The 11,906-nt window shown below is 40.1% G+C and overlaps 1 protein-coding gene across 1 annotated transcript; it reads right to left on the reverse strand.

Annotated features, from left to right (window-relative positions):
- Positions 1–377: 377 nt before the first annotated feature.
- Positions 378–11,201, reverse strand: sox10 (SRY-box transcription factor 10). Its single transcript, XM_017722666.2, has 4 exons — positions 11,084–11,201; positions 6,083–6,815; positions 2,400–2,662; positions 378–1,271 (listed from the first exon to the last, which is right to left on the reverse strand). Exons 2-4 carry the CDS (start codon positions 6,514–6,516, stop codon positions 514–516), a joined length of 1,455 nt encoding a protein of 484 aa, XP_017578155.1. The 5' UTR covers positions 6,517–6,815; positions 11,084–11,201; the 3' UTR covers positions 378–513.
- Positions 11,202–11,906: the final 705 nt, after the last annotated feature.

Raw genomic sequence — 11,906 nt, forward strand, 5'->3', positions numbered from 1 at the left:
CAAATTTGAACAAAGCTAAATGAGCTAAAGAAGTAGACTTAAGTCACCAAACATGTCTTGGTTGAATATCTACATTTGAAATGAGAGGGAAATTGTAGGTTTTTTTGCCAAACTCTCACTTTAAAGGATCTGTCTGTATCTGATTAGCCTTTAACCCACGTTTTACCCCCTGTAAGTGACTTGTTCTCCATTCATATCTCGCTCACCGTTTACCTACATGTTTTTATTCAGGTCAATTTATACTCATCATTCTCATCATCATCCTCTTTACCCTTGTGCTTATGTGTCTGGCAGCGTGTGTGTGTGTGTGTGTGTGTGTGGGTGTGGGTGTGTGTGAGACTGTTGAAAGATGGTGGCAAATACAGGCTGTTTTCAGTGAGTGGGGCTGTGTTACTGGGGGTGTTCCATTCAGGCCAGCATCCTCATCATCATCATCATCGTCGTCATCTTCCGCCTCCTCTTCACCCCCCGTGCCTATGAGTCCGTCTCTGGCTGGATGTGTTTGTGTGTGTGTCACGGTCGAGAGAGGGTGGTATATACGGGCTGTTCCCAGTGGGTGGGGCTGTGTGACTGGGGGCCAGAAGCAGGGTCAGTGATGGCGGTGTAAAGTGGCCTTTGTGCGGGGCCCATGTAAGAAAAGGCAGAGTAAAGGCCGGATGCCTGGCTGGAGTGGGCGTAATAGGAACTGGACGCTTGGTGCTCAGCATAATCAGCGAACGGTGCCGCCCTGGTGGCCAACGAAGGGAAAGCGGAGCTGTAGTGTGGCAAGCTGAGTGGTGTGTAGGTCACGTGAGACCCAGCAGGTGTGGCTTCGCTGGAAAAATGTGTTTCACTCTTAATTTGTGTCTTCCCACCACTATCCGAGCCCAAATGCTGCTGCTGTTTGGACAGCCAGGTAGCAGAGTGACCACTAGCAGCAGCCAGTGCTGAGGAGATTCCGTAAGAGTAGGAGGCAGAGCTTGAGCTTGCTGATGCCCCTGAGCCCTGCTGGTGGTGGCCATTGGGTGGCAGGTACTGGTCGAACTCGTTGACATCAAAAGGCTCCATGTTTGCCATCACCTCGTGGCTAATCTCGCCAATGTCCACATTGCCAAAGTCGATGTGTGGTTTGCCACTACCGGATGCAGACGAGGAGGCAGAGCTTCCATCTGACCCCACCCCCAGAGAGCTCCGACCGCTGGCCCCAACCTCTCGCTTCCCTTCTCCAGATTTGCCGCCCTGGAGTTCAGTTTTGGGGGTAGTGGGGGGAGTAGGGGGGCTGTGGTTTGGACCTGCACCCAAAAAGATCAACAGATACAGGTCAGATAGAATGCTGGAGAGATTCAGATGATATGATACACATTTTATTATTTTAAAAACTTAATTTAAGATCAACAAAGTCATGACAGTTTTCCCCAAAGAATTCACTACAGTAATAGTGACAGTTGTACAAAACCAACAAAATATCCTTGAAAAGTGTCAATGGCGAAACTAAATGCCAGTGAACATGTCTTATGTTGGATGCTAGCAAACAGATTCAACTGTAATGCATTTTTGAATCTTGAAAAATTCGTAATTTTGGTCTGTGATGTTTCTGAGTCGTGATGGGTTTGCTTCTTTATTTAGATAACTTTTGCCTCAATTTCATTACTGTTGTTCAATGTAGTAAAAACATTAAGGGTTATTGTCAGAAACTGTTAATAGTTGCAATTCTAATAAATTAAATGACTTTAACAATTGGACTGTTGGTTGTCACAATTAAAATGTTGGTCCTATGTGCTGAAATATTGGTCCTAGTAATTAAAAAATAATACATTTATTAACTGGGATAGTGGTTCTATGAAATTCTTTGTTGGCTTTACTAATACAAATATTGGTTCTAATAATGATTGTGTGTGTATATTAGAATATTGATTATAATAAAACGTGTGAAACTCTCCATCACACATTTGAACATATTTTTGTGATTGCAGGAAATAGTAGGCAGACAGGGTGTATGGAGATGTAGTGGGACGTACTCTGTATATAGTGTAGTGCAGTGTTTCCTTATTTGTGTCCTGTAGATGCCATGCTCTGCACATTTTTGTGTGTTCCCCTAATCTAACACACCTGATTCTGCTCATCATCTAATTATCAGACTCCGTGAGCTGAGTCAGTAGCAATAAAACACAAAAATGTGCAGAGCACGGCATCTCTAGGACTGAGATTGGAACCCATTCGTATTTGTAACTGGGTTTCCTTTAGCATTAATTCCAGCCTACATTTTTAAGAACATCTTGGAGCTTTACTGAGGAACCAAGTGGATGGCAAATGCTACGTGTCAGAGCTTTCAGCAAAACTATTTGATGGATGAAGCCACATTGCCTGTGTATGAGTTGTGGCACCATCTTTGCGCCTGTAGGCCAGAGCATTCACCTCACCTGCAGCGTGTGGGTGGTGTCCGTCAGACAGCGGAGACCCTGCCCCCCCTCCGTGGGCCACCTCCAGGTGGAGGCTCTTATAATGTGATTGGCTGTGGCTGACTTCACTGTCTGCATGGCCGTCCTGCTCAGAGCTGGACCCGGGTTTTCCGTTCTTGCGTCTGCGTGGCTGGTACTTATAGTCAGGGTAGTCCTTCTTATGCTGTTTTCTCAGACGTTCTGCTTCCTCGATAAATGGTCTTTTATCATTTTCATTTAGCAGCCTGAAGAAGATGCACAAAAAGACATGATTCATTTATCAGACAGGTTCATATAACAGATGGGCTATAACTCCAGGCCTGGAGATTCGAGGCTTCTCAGCTAACTTTTCAGCTCAAGCACAACATTGATTAAATTCTTTGTATTCACAGTTTTTGATACTATTTTTTTTAAATGTGGCAGTACATTTTTTTTGTTTGTTTGTTCCATTTTATCAAACCTGTTGATGTTTAGTAATGTACATTTATGTACAGTAACTATGTTTAAGATAGCAAACTAACTTCAGAGAGGCGTTCTTAACTCTACAGAGTGGTGAGACTGGACTGGGTTGAAGGAGGTGTAACATACTGTAACAATTTAAATTAATTTGAAGTTGAAGTTATGTTTGTGAGATTTTTATTGACTGTACTGAATATTGCTTTTATTCATCTGAACTCCTGCTTTGTTTTGTCTAGCAATCAAACAATTTACCAGGGGTTTTGCAACCAAACAGGGGTTAGGTTACAAAATACTGTAGAAAGCAAAACAAAAACTTTTTAAAAAGCATAAAATTTAATGTATGTGAATATGTCTGTGTCAAAGAGAGCTTGTATTTGCTTTGTAATTGGTCAAAGTAAACAGTAATAAAAGAAGACATCTAAATGAAGCTGGTCACTGAGTTGAAAGGTCTTGGCCTCTTCTTGAACCCAAAAAACACAATTACCTTCTTATACTCCCTTTTCTCGTGCCATCACGAGAAAGGAAGTCTATATAATAAGTTTTAGTAACACTTTACTGGAACACTGCAACATAAAATTGACATAACTACTCCAGAAACATATTATGGTCAATGTAACATGCTGTGATGAGATGTCATGACTGATTATGCCCACTAATATAACCATGTCATCTTGCCATTACTGATAACAGCAAAAAACAAACAGCCAGGCAGACTGTGACTGCACTAAAACTTTTGCAACGTGGCCTCGTTTACTGTTTTCTTCTCTAACACGCCTTAAAGTCTTAAAATCTTAAACCTTCTTTAACATTAGGTGATTCTAGCTGGGGGTTTTAGTACTGCTGTGAGCTTTTCTAAAGCGCTGAGTGATTCTCAGTCTCAGTTCCTGTGCATTTCTGTGTGTTTTCTCTGCTCTGATGCACAGGACCTTCACAATTAACTAATGAGATGGCATTAGAGCAGAAAAACACACAGAAATATGTGATGTGTGGGACCCCCTGATTTGGGTAGGACTGCATGGTTAAAGGAGAAATCAGGAATGAATCAAATAAGAAATCACTGTTACTGTGTCTAAAGACTTTCAGTACTATTTTTAAACAAGTTTTTTAACCTCACCAAGTTTGACTGACCACTCAAAAAATGCATCACACCTTGCACAAGTAGCCCCTCATATCATATGGGGGAGGGGACAGTGAGTAGCTGATTTTTAAGAAAGAACTTGCCCTCAGCTATGTTGGCATCAGTGAACTCCTCAGCTAGAAGTGCAAACTTTTCTTAAGCTGACACAGTAATGGAACAGCCCTTAGCTTGCCATTTGGAATTCCCCCAAGAGATGGGGGCATATTAAAATGGGTATTGAAACAGGTGGGATACTTATTACTATTGTTTATTTTTTCAATTGTTTGGGCTAATTTTTGTGACCCAAATGATTAAGGGCTTCTGCATGTGCGGGAGGGGGTAAGGTTAGGTATACATAACCCCATCTAGAACTATATGGAAAAGCCACACACCATTACACACTAGTGCAGTGTGTTATGAGGGTGCAGTGATCGTTAGGCTGGTCCGTGCTGTTGCTAGTAAGGATTTTTCTCATGAGCCTCTCTAATCTGGCTCGGCTGAGCTGTGTTTGGTCCAGCATGGTTAACGTTCTCAGGGAATTCAGGCAGAAGGTGTGTTTGAGCCACTTACCCCGCTATCTATCATGTTTCAGCATGAGCACATGTACACCCCCCCCCAAAAAAAAACAGTGTCTCTGATTACCTCCTTGACGCATCTGATGAACTAATTAAGGTACGTCAGAAAAGAGAAAACATTTAAATATGTTGTTGTTATTTAAATGAAATCTCCATTTTTTGTTGTTTTCGTTTACGACATAATTTGAAAATACCGGCCTGCCCGTTAAAGTGTATGACAACTTCAAAATAAATGAACCAGTCACCAGTAGTAATGTCCAGTTACTTGGAATAAAATGGTTTACAGAAACTTACATTAATGGTTTAGAACCATTTTTATACCATAGAACTATTTTTATGTTCTTCTTCATTGTTGAGATACAAGGTTTTGGTCCAACAGCTATGTACTGAATTAAGGCTCTGACTAGAGATTCTCTGAGTTACGATGATACTAAACCAAATGTGTGGTTTATATGTTTATAAAATCAACCTAATATAATGCTGCTACTAGGGTTGGGAGATTCAGCAAAAATACAGTATCACATCACTTTCAAGACTCATGATGCACAATATGCATCAAAATATTTTTTTAAAAATATTTTTTAAAACAACTTTTAGAAAGTTTGATAAGTTGGAACAGATAAAAAGCCAAGTAGTGCCACAGTTTAAAAATACTAATGAAACTATGAATACAATGTTTTTCATCCAATGTTTGAATTCTCCATAAGAGTAATTACATTCCATTTGTAATGAAACATGCAGTTGGTCAATGTAACAAAAATGATCAGAATATTGATAAATAGTGTCTTATTCCTGTCGTCATTCAGTTACTACTCAACAACCTCACAGGTTTCAAATAATTAGTAAGAAACAATGAAAATGAAGAGTTTTTAGATGTATACGGATGTAGGTGATTATAAAATGACAGGAGAAGCCTTAAGTAGAGATGCACAATAATAACAGAATTCAGTGACCATTGGCAAATAAACGTTGATTAAGTAAGTATTGGCAAAAAATGTTTAGCCTCAGAGAGAAGTTTATATTGGTCCAGTAGTTCAACTGATATTTCATCATATTAATTCTGGGTATGCTGGATGACTGCAAAAAAATATCTGCTTTTCATTCATTTTAATATGCAAGTAACTCTATAGAAATAAGTGTAATATAAACATTTATTATTTTTATGTATCAGCATCAATAGAATTGGCATCAGCTCAAAATTAACATAAAAGTACTTGCATATCCAGTACATGCCATAGAGAATTAATTAATAATAAACTTCAAAGCTTAAAGCATACAACTTAAAGATTTTAAATAATTGTAGATTATGCAGATAATTACATCTCATTGTTTACAAAATACTTAAGTTATTAATTAAGCTATCTAAAATATCTACGGTCTAGTTTATAATATTTGACGCGACATGGTATAATTTACTTTTGTATTTAATAACAAAAACAACTGTTATGACAAACAATTCCAAACCCGTGTTTATGTGTCACTTTATGTGACAGAGAATAAAATTTTGACCTCACCTCCACAGTTTGCCCAGGGTTTTGCTGAGCTCTGCGTTGTGAAGGTGTGGATACTGATCGGCCAGTTTCCTCCGAGCAGCCTGCGCCCACACCATGAAGGCATTCATCGGCCTCTTCACGTGCGGCTTGCTCTTGCTGCCCGAGTTGACGCGCACAGGCATGGGCACCAGTGTCCAGTCGTAGCCGTTTAGCACCTGGCTGACTGCCTCACGGATTCCGATGGGGAAGCGGTCATCTTCCTCTTCAGGTTTGTTCTGGATGCCGCTGGACAACCTGGAGGCCTCCTCACTGGTCAGCTGGGGCTGCTGACCAGGCAGGGGGGAGTCACCCCCACCTGCGGCATGCGATGAGTGACAGGGGGACATGGATTGACCATCATCCGAAACTCCTGGACTCATGTCCACCTCAGACAGACTCTGCTCCTCTCCAGACATCTTCCCTCACTCACTCACTCACTGGTAAAACTACCAAACGGCTGTTGTTTTCACTGACCCCTGACCTTTGCTACTTAGTTTGGAGAAAAGTTCTCCAAGTAATTCAAAAATTTGTTTTTCTTAATTTTTATATGTATTGTTTTACTCAATAAACCCTTTACTGGGCTATTTTGGCCATTTGAGCAACTTTATTTCTTTGTAAAGTTCTTTCCATTCATGTAACGTCTCAAACACCTCCTTTCTGCTTGGCCTTCGCAGTCAGGCTGCCGGTGTTCTGAACAGTTGAAGGATGTGTGGCTCTGTAAAAAAAAAAACATTTGACAGAAGATTAAAACAGTGCAGTATGAACCTAATAGGGTCTTAAATCGACTCCTAATTCCCTACTTAGGGGATAACTGTACAGAACAAAGTGGGTGACCACATTTAGTCATATTGGAGAGCAAGGGTGTGTCTCAAGTTCACTTGTTCTAGTGGCCTAACCGGGAATTCGGCTTCTCGTACCCCAGTGTAGAAATGCTCATCCTCTAATGGCACCTTAGAGTGGAGCATGTATGGTCTAATCTGTAGCAACAAACAAATTTAATTCATGACAGTGGCTGATTCACCAACCGGTCCAGTATTCTATATTATATAAATTTCATCAGTAGTACTCATTCTTCATTTAGTCATGTTAATACTGAATGTGTAATATCGTCGCTGTCCAATGAAAAACGCATGTGTATCTATTCTTTGCTATTTTTACTTTTCTGCATCATTTGAGCTCGGCAGCTATTCTTTACATAGAGTGTACATTTGCTGAACAACGGACCAATAGAAATGCTCCAAAATTGCTTGGAAAAAAATCTCTTTCCATTAACTTGCATTGAAAGTAAAGAAGGTTTTTGACCTCTCCTGTAAAGTTACCTTTTTGGAGGTTTTCATTGGACAGTAACACTATGCTCTTAATCAGATAGCAGTTAGATCACTGCTACTTTCTCCAAGTTAAACATGGAGATTAGTTATGAGTGTTTACATGTTACTTCACATATTTTCTGGAAGGGTTGAGTGACCTGATGTTTCAGTAAGCCTAGTCCAATTTAGAATGAAATTAAGTGACTCATTTTGATAGTGCTCTAGGGCAATAGTCACCCCAGAAAATGGAGACTAGATTTACTGGAACGTTGGGACACCTCAACCCTTCTGGAAATTTAACAGTGTCAAAAATGAACAAACAAGACATTCAACGATGATATTATAGCAGTAAGCTAACTGCTGTCTGACTGGCTACATTAGCAGAAGTAGCCTAGCAGCTCACAAATCCTGACAGAATATAATTCATTTCAACATTTATGAACACCAACATTTACAAGGTACTACAGTCTACACAGAAATATCCTTGAAAATGACTAACCACCCCATTTTGTTCACTATATCCAAGGCCATTCTAGCTATAAGCGGTATAATCATTTGCTTAGGAGCCCTGAGCCACGTATTTGTCAAAAATGCTTACTTTGTTTCTCTATCAAAATGAATCAAGTACTAATTCTTGTTGCCTTCAGAAAACATGATTGGAGTGGGTGTGTGCAGAATATCGCTTCAGGCCCCCAAATGTACAGAAACAGCACTGACTATATAGTGACTCAGGCCAATTTGAGACAGCCATCACTTAGCACTCAACATCATATGCAGACCTACAGATTGTCTGGTCAGGCAGTGCCAGTGCCACAAACACTCCAGAAGCCGAGCTAAATGAATTCATAATTCATTTCAGATTTTTAGGGCCACTTCGCAATCATATGGTGGCGTCGGCCGCCCTGGCGCGGTGTGTGTGTGTAAGTGTGTGTGTGTTATTCTAGTTTAGGCCTGTCTCCCGCTAACAAGCTACTGTTTAAGGTTTGGCAGTTATTGCAAGCTCCCCGGAGGGAGAGTGCTGGAATAATCCGCGTCCGCAGCAGCACAGGGCCCTGCTTCATACCGACCCGGCTGGGTAAACACGCGGGCGGGCCGCTGCAGGAAACACTAACCACGCACGCGTGTGTGTATGTGTGTGTGCATTTGCGCCACTGAATTGGTCAGTGTTCACTGCTAGAGGTACAAGCTATAGCCTTCTGTGGCTAACTGTCTCACTCTGTATAGAAATATTACAGCTTAGTTTTGAAGTTTTACTCTGAAACTTCACTTAAGCTTCGTAGTACAGCTAGAAACCACAGTATGTTCAACACTGACAGGTTAACCTTTAACACTGGTTCTTCTTTAATGTGTCATTTGCTAATGATAACGAGAAAAGGCCCTGCTTATACGCATGAACTGTGGACAGTATAGGCTGCGTATTCTCTTCTCTGTCACCACTTGTTTCTCAGCTGCCCAATAAGATAGACAGCCACCGTCCATCCTTAAACACTCTTTTAATCACTCCACAGGGTGAATGGATCACACAGAGTGGCACCCAAAACCAGCTCGTAATTAAGCCAACACAGTGCAGGAGACTGGAGATAATACTGTACTGAGATCAACCCCTTCACCATTAGTACCAGTTTAGCACACTAAACTCTAAATTAGATGCCAAGGCATATCATACCACACCTACTTACATACAATACAGTGCCCCAGATCATGTTATCACACATTGATTAAGGCATATTGTAGTACAGCAGCTCATATTTCACATTTTGTAGACCATAGACCAAATTATTTCTTACAAACGAACATAAAAATAGCAGCATATTACATTTCAATTTATATTATGTATCAACAAATATTGGTAACTGATATATATCTTTGGTATTACGTTAGAAATTATATCATATCAACTCCTATAGGCATTGTGCATGTTTATATGTTTGTGTGTGTGTGTGTGTGTGTGTGTGTGTGTGTGTGTGTGTGTGTGTGTGTGTGTGTGTGTGTGTGTGTGTGTGTGTTCCTATGTATCTGTTTATGATGTTTGCACTTTATTTGACTTTTGGGACCCATATGTTCCCTCTGGGATTGGAAAGGTATCTCTCTGTCAGTTTGTATGTTTACATATGTGCCTGTGATATATACATGTGTATATACATACATATATAGATAATGTGTACATACCATTCATCTATGTCAGTCTGTATGTGTATGTGTGTGTATACATACAAATGTCAGTCTATCTATCTATCTATCCGTCTGTCTGTCTGTCTGTCTGTCTGTCTGTCTGTCTGTCCTATGTTATCACCTGTTCTCTCATCTAAACATCTCTGATCTAATGGTCTAAACGCTCTATTTAATTATAGATATTCAATATATTTATTTATAGATAATTACAGGTTTCCACCCAGTCCTGAATGCTGTGTGTGTGTGTGTGTGTGTGTGTGTGTGTGTGTGTGTGTGTGCGCTCGCGCTGAACAGAGCCCCAGTGTGTGAGTTTTATTTAACGGGCGCATCTGAGTGCAGAGCTGCTGTTTAACTGCAGAGAGAGTTTCAGCCTCAGTGAAACTCCTCACTACACTGCCTTGCTGTGTCTTTACGGCGGGTTTATGATGTGCTGCTGTTGTTTCTTGTTTGTTTGTCGTGTATTGTTGTTGTTTATTCAGCGTTAGTGTACTGTGTGACCCTGTTCTGCATGTTTGAGTGGCTCGCGCTCCGCTGCATAATTCTCTAATTATCTGCCCTTAATTCCCGCGTGCCGGAGCAAAATCTGCCCCGCTCTCTCAGGAGCGAAAACTTTCACACACCGAGCCTGAACACACCGCGGCGGAAACTTACCGCGGCTATATATTCATCCGCGTGTTTATCCGTCCATATATGAGGAGCAGCACGTAGTAAATTGTTCTAAATAGCCGCTGGTATGTGAGGAAAGCGCCTCTCAGCGCCTCTGTTTAATCCGAGCGAAGAAGAAACGGAACTACGAGACATTAACGCATAAACAATTACAGAAAAGGCTAAATTAATAGAAAAAAATGATCATCGAAGCTGAATGTGCGTCTGAAGTGTCCCACTAAACGTTCCTGATAACGAGCGAGGAACTCCAATAAATAAATAAATAAACAAACCTATTAAAATGCGGAATGTTTCCGTCACCGCAGCTGAAATTCCGTCTGTTTCAGTACTTTTACACTTTTAAACTTTTACACTTTTAAACTTTTACACTTTTAAACTTTTTAATTACTTTAAAGTGATTCTTTGTCTATAAAGCGTGTTTTTATTCAGGGCTCCTGAGGAAGACTCTTTAGTTTCATAAGAGCCCCCCCCCAAATAAATAAATAAATAAATAAATACATAAATAATAATAATAATAATAATAATAATAATAAATGTTTAATTTTTAGAAAATGATATTAAACAGATTTTTAAACTTATTTGTGAAATTCAAATCGCAGACTTCTAACAACACTAATGATAATGTGATATTAATACTAGCAATAATGATGTTTAATACTGACTCGTCGCGGTGCTCCGCGCTGTCTCCGGTATAATAATACTAAAAATAATAATAATAATAATAATAATAATAATAATAATAATAATAATACAGTTTCATGTTAAGACTCACTGCGCGCGCTCCCTCTGATATATTAATAATAAAATTAATAACAATAATAGAGTTTAATAATCTTACCCCACTCTCTCTAGCTCTCTCTCTCTCCCTCTCTCTCCCTCTCTCTCTCTCTCCTCTGCGCGTGTCCGTGTGCTGCTGTATGAATGCGCTCTCTGTGCTGCGCGCGGGACTTAAAGAGCGCCGTTGTGCGCGAGAGAAAAAAACAGAAAAACGATCTGAGGAAAAAAAATAGAAAAGTCTCTTAAAGCTGCAGGAGCTCGTCTCTGATTGGCTGATGACGAAGGCGCCCCCTCACGCTGCTAGAGCGTCATTGATTGGCTGACAGTCGGAAGGGACGGGACTACATCGGCCAATCAGCTACAGAGACACCAGAGCCGCTCCTGAAGAGTCAGCGCTTTTATCTTTAATGACCTTTTTAATGTCATTTGTCGGCATAATCTTTAAAGTAATTCATTTTAATTAATTGGTATTGCTTTAATGTATTTAGTCCGTTTTTAAAGTTGTTTTTTATTAATGAATGAATGCAAAGCCTGTACAAATTGCCTGACTGGCAGTTTCAGAGCGTTTTAGTGATTGTAAATGACAAAAGTCACAGTCCTCCCTCAATTTATATTCTCATATATGTTAAGAGTTTTGCCCTTAATCCATCACTTTTTAATAAATAAAAAGCTGCTAAACTGATAAACATCATGCTTTAATATTTCACTTCACTCCAGTGATGCTGACAGATGTGTGTGTGTGTGGATGTGTGTGTATGTGTGTGTGTGTGTATGTGTGTGTGTGTTTATGTGTGTGTATTTGTGTGTGTATATGTGTGTGTATATGTGTGTGTATGTATATTTGTGTGTGTGTGTGTGTTTATGTGTGTGTCTTTGTGTGTGTA

The sequence above is a fragment of the Pygocentrus nattereri genome, chromosome 1, assembly GCF_015220715.1.
Source record: "Pygocentrus nattereri isolate fPygNat1 chromosome 1, fPygNat1.pri, whole genome shotgun sequence".
In the NCBI taxonomy this organism is placed as follows: Eukaryota; Metazoa; Chordata; class Actinopteri; order Characiformes; family Serrasalmidae; genus Pygocentrus; species Pygocentrus nattereri.

Excerpts from the sequence above, each read along its gene's own strand:
- sox10 (XM_017722666.2), bottom strand. The coding sequence starts at position 6,516 with ATGTCTGGAGAGGAGCAGAGTCTGTCTGAGGTGGACATGAGTCCAGGA. Across the intron at positions 2,663-6,082 it reads ACCCTGGGCAAACTGTGGAG|GCTGCTAAATGAAAATGATA; the intron begins GTGAGGTCAAAA and ends CATCTTCTTCAG. Across the intron at positions 1,272-2,399 it reads ACACCACCCACACGCTGCAG|GTCCAAACCACAGCCCCCCT; the intron begins GTGAGGTGAATG and ends TTTTGGGTGCAG.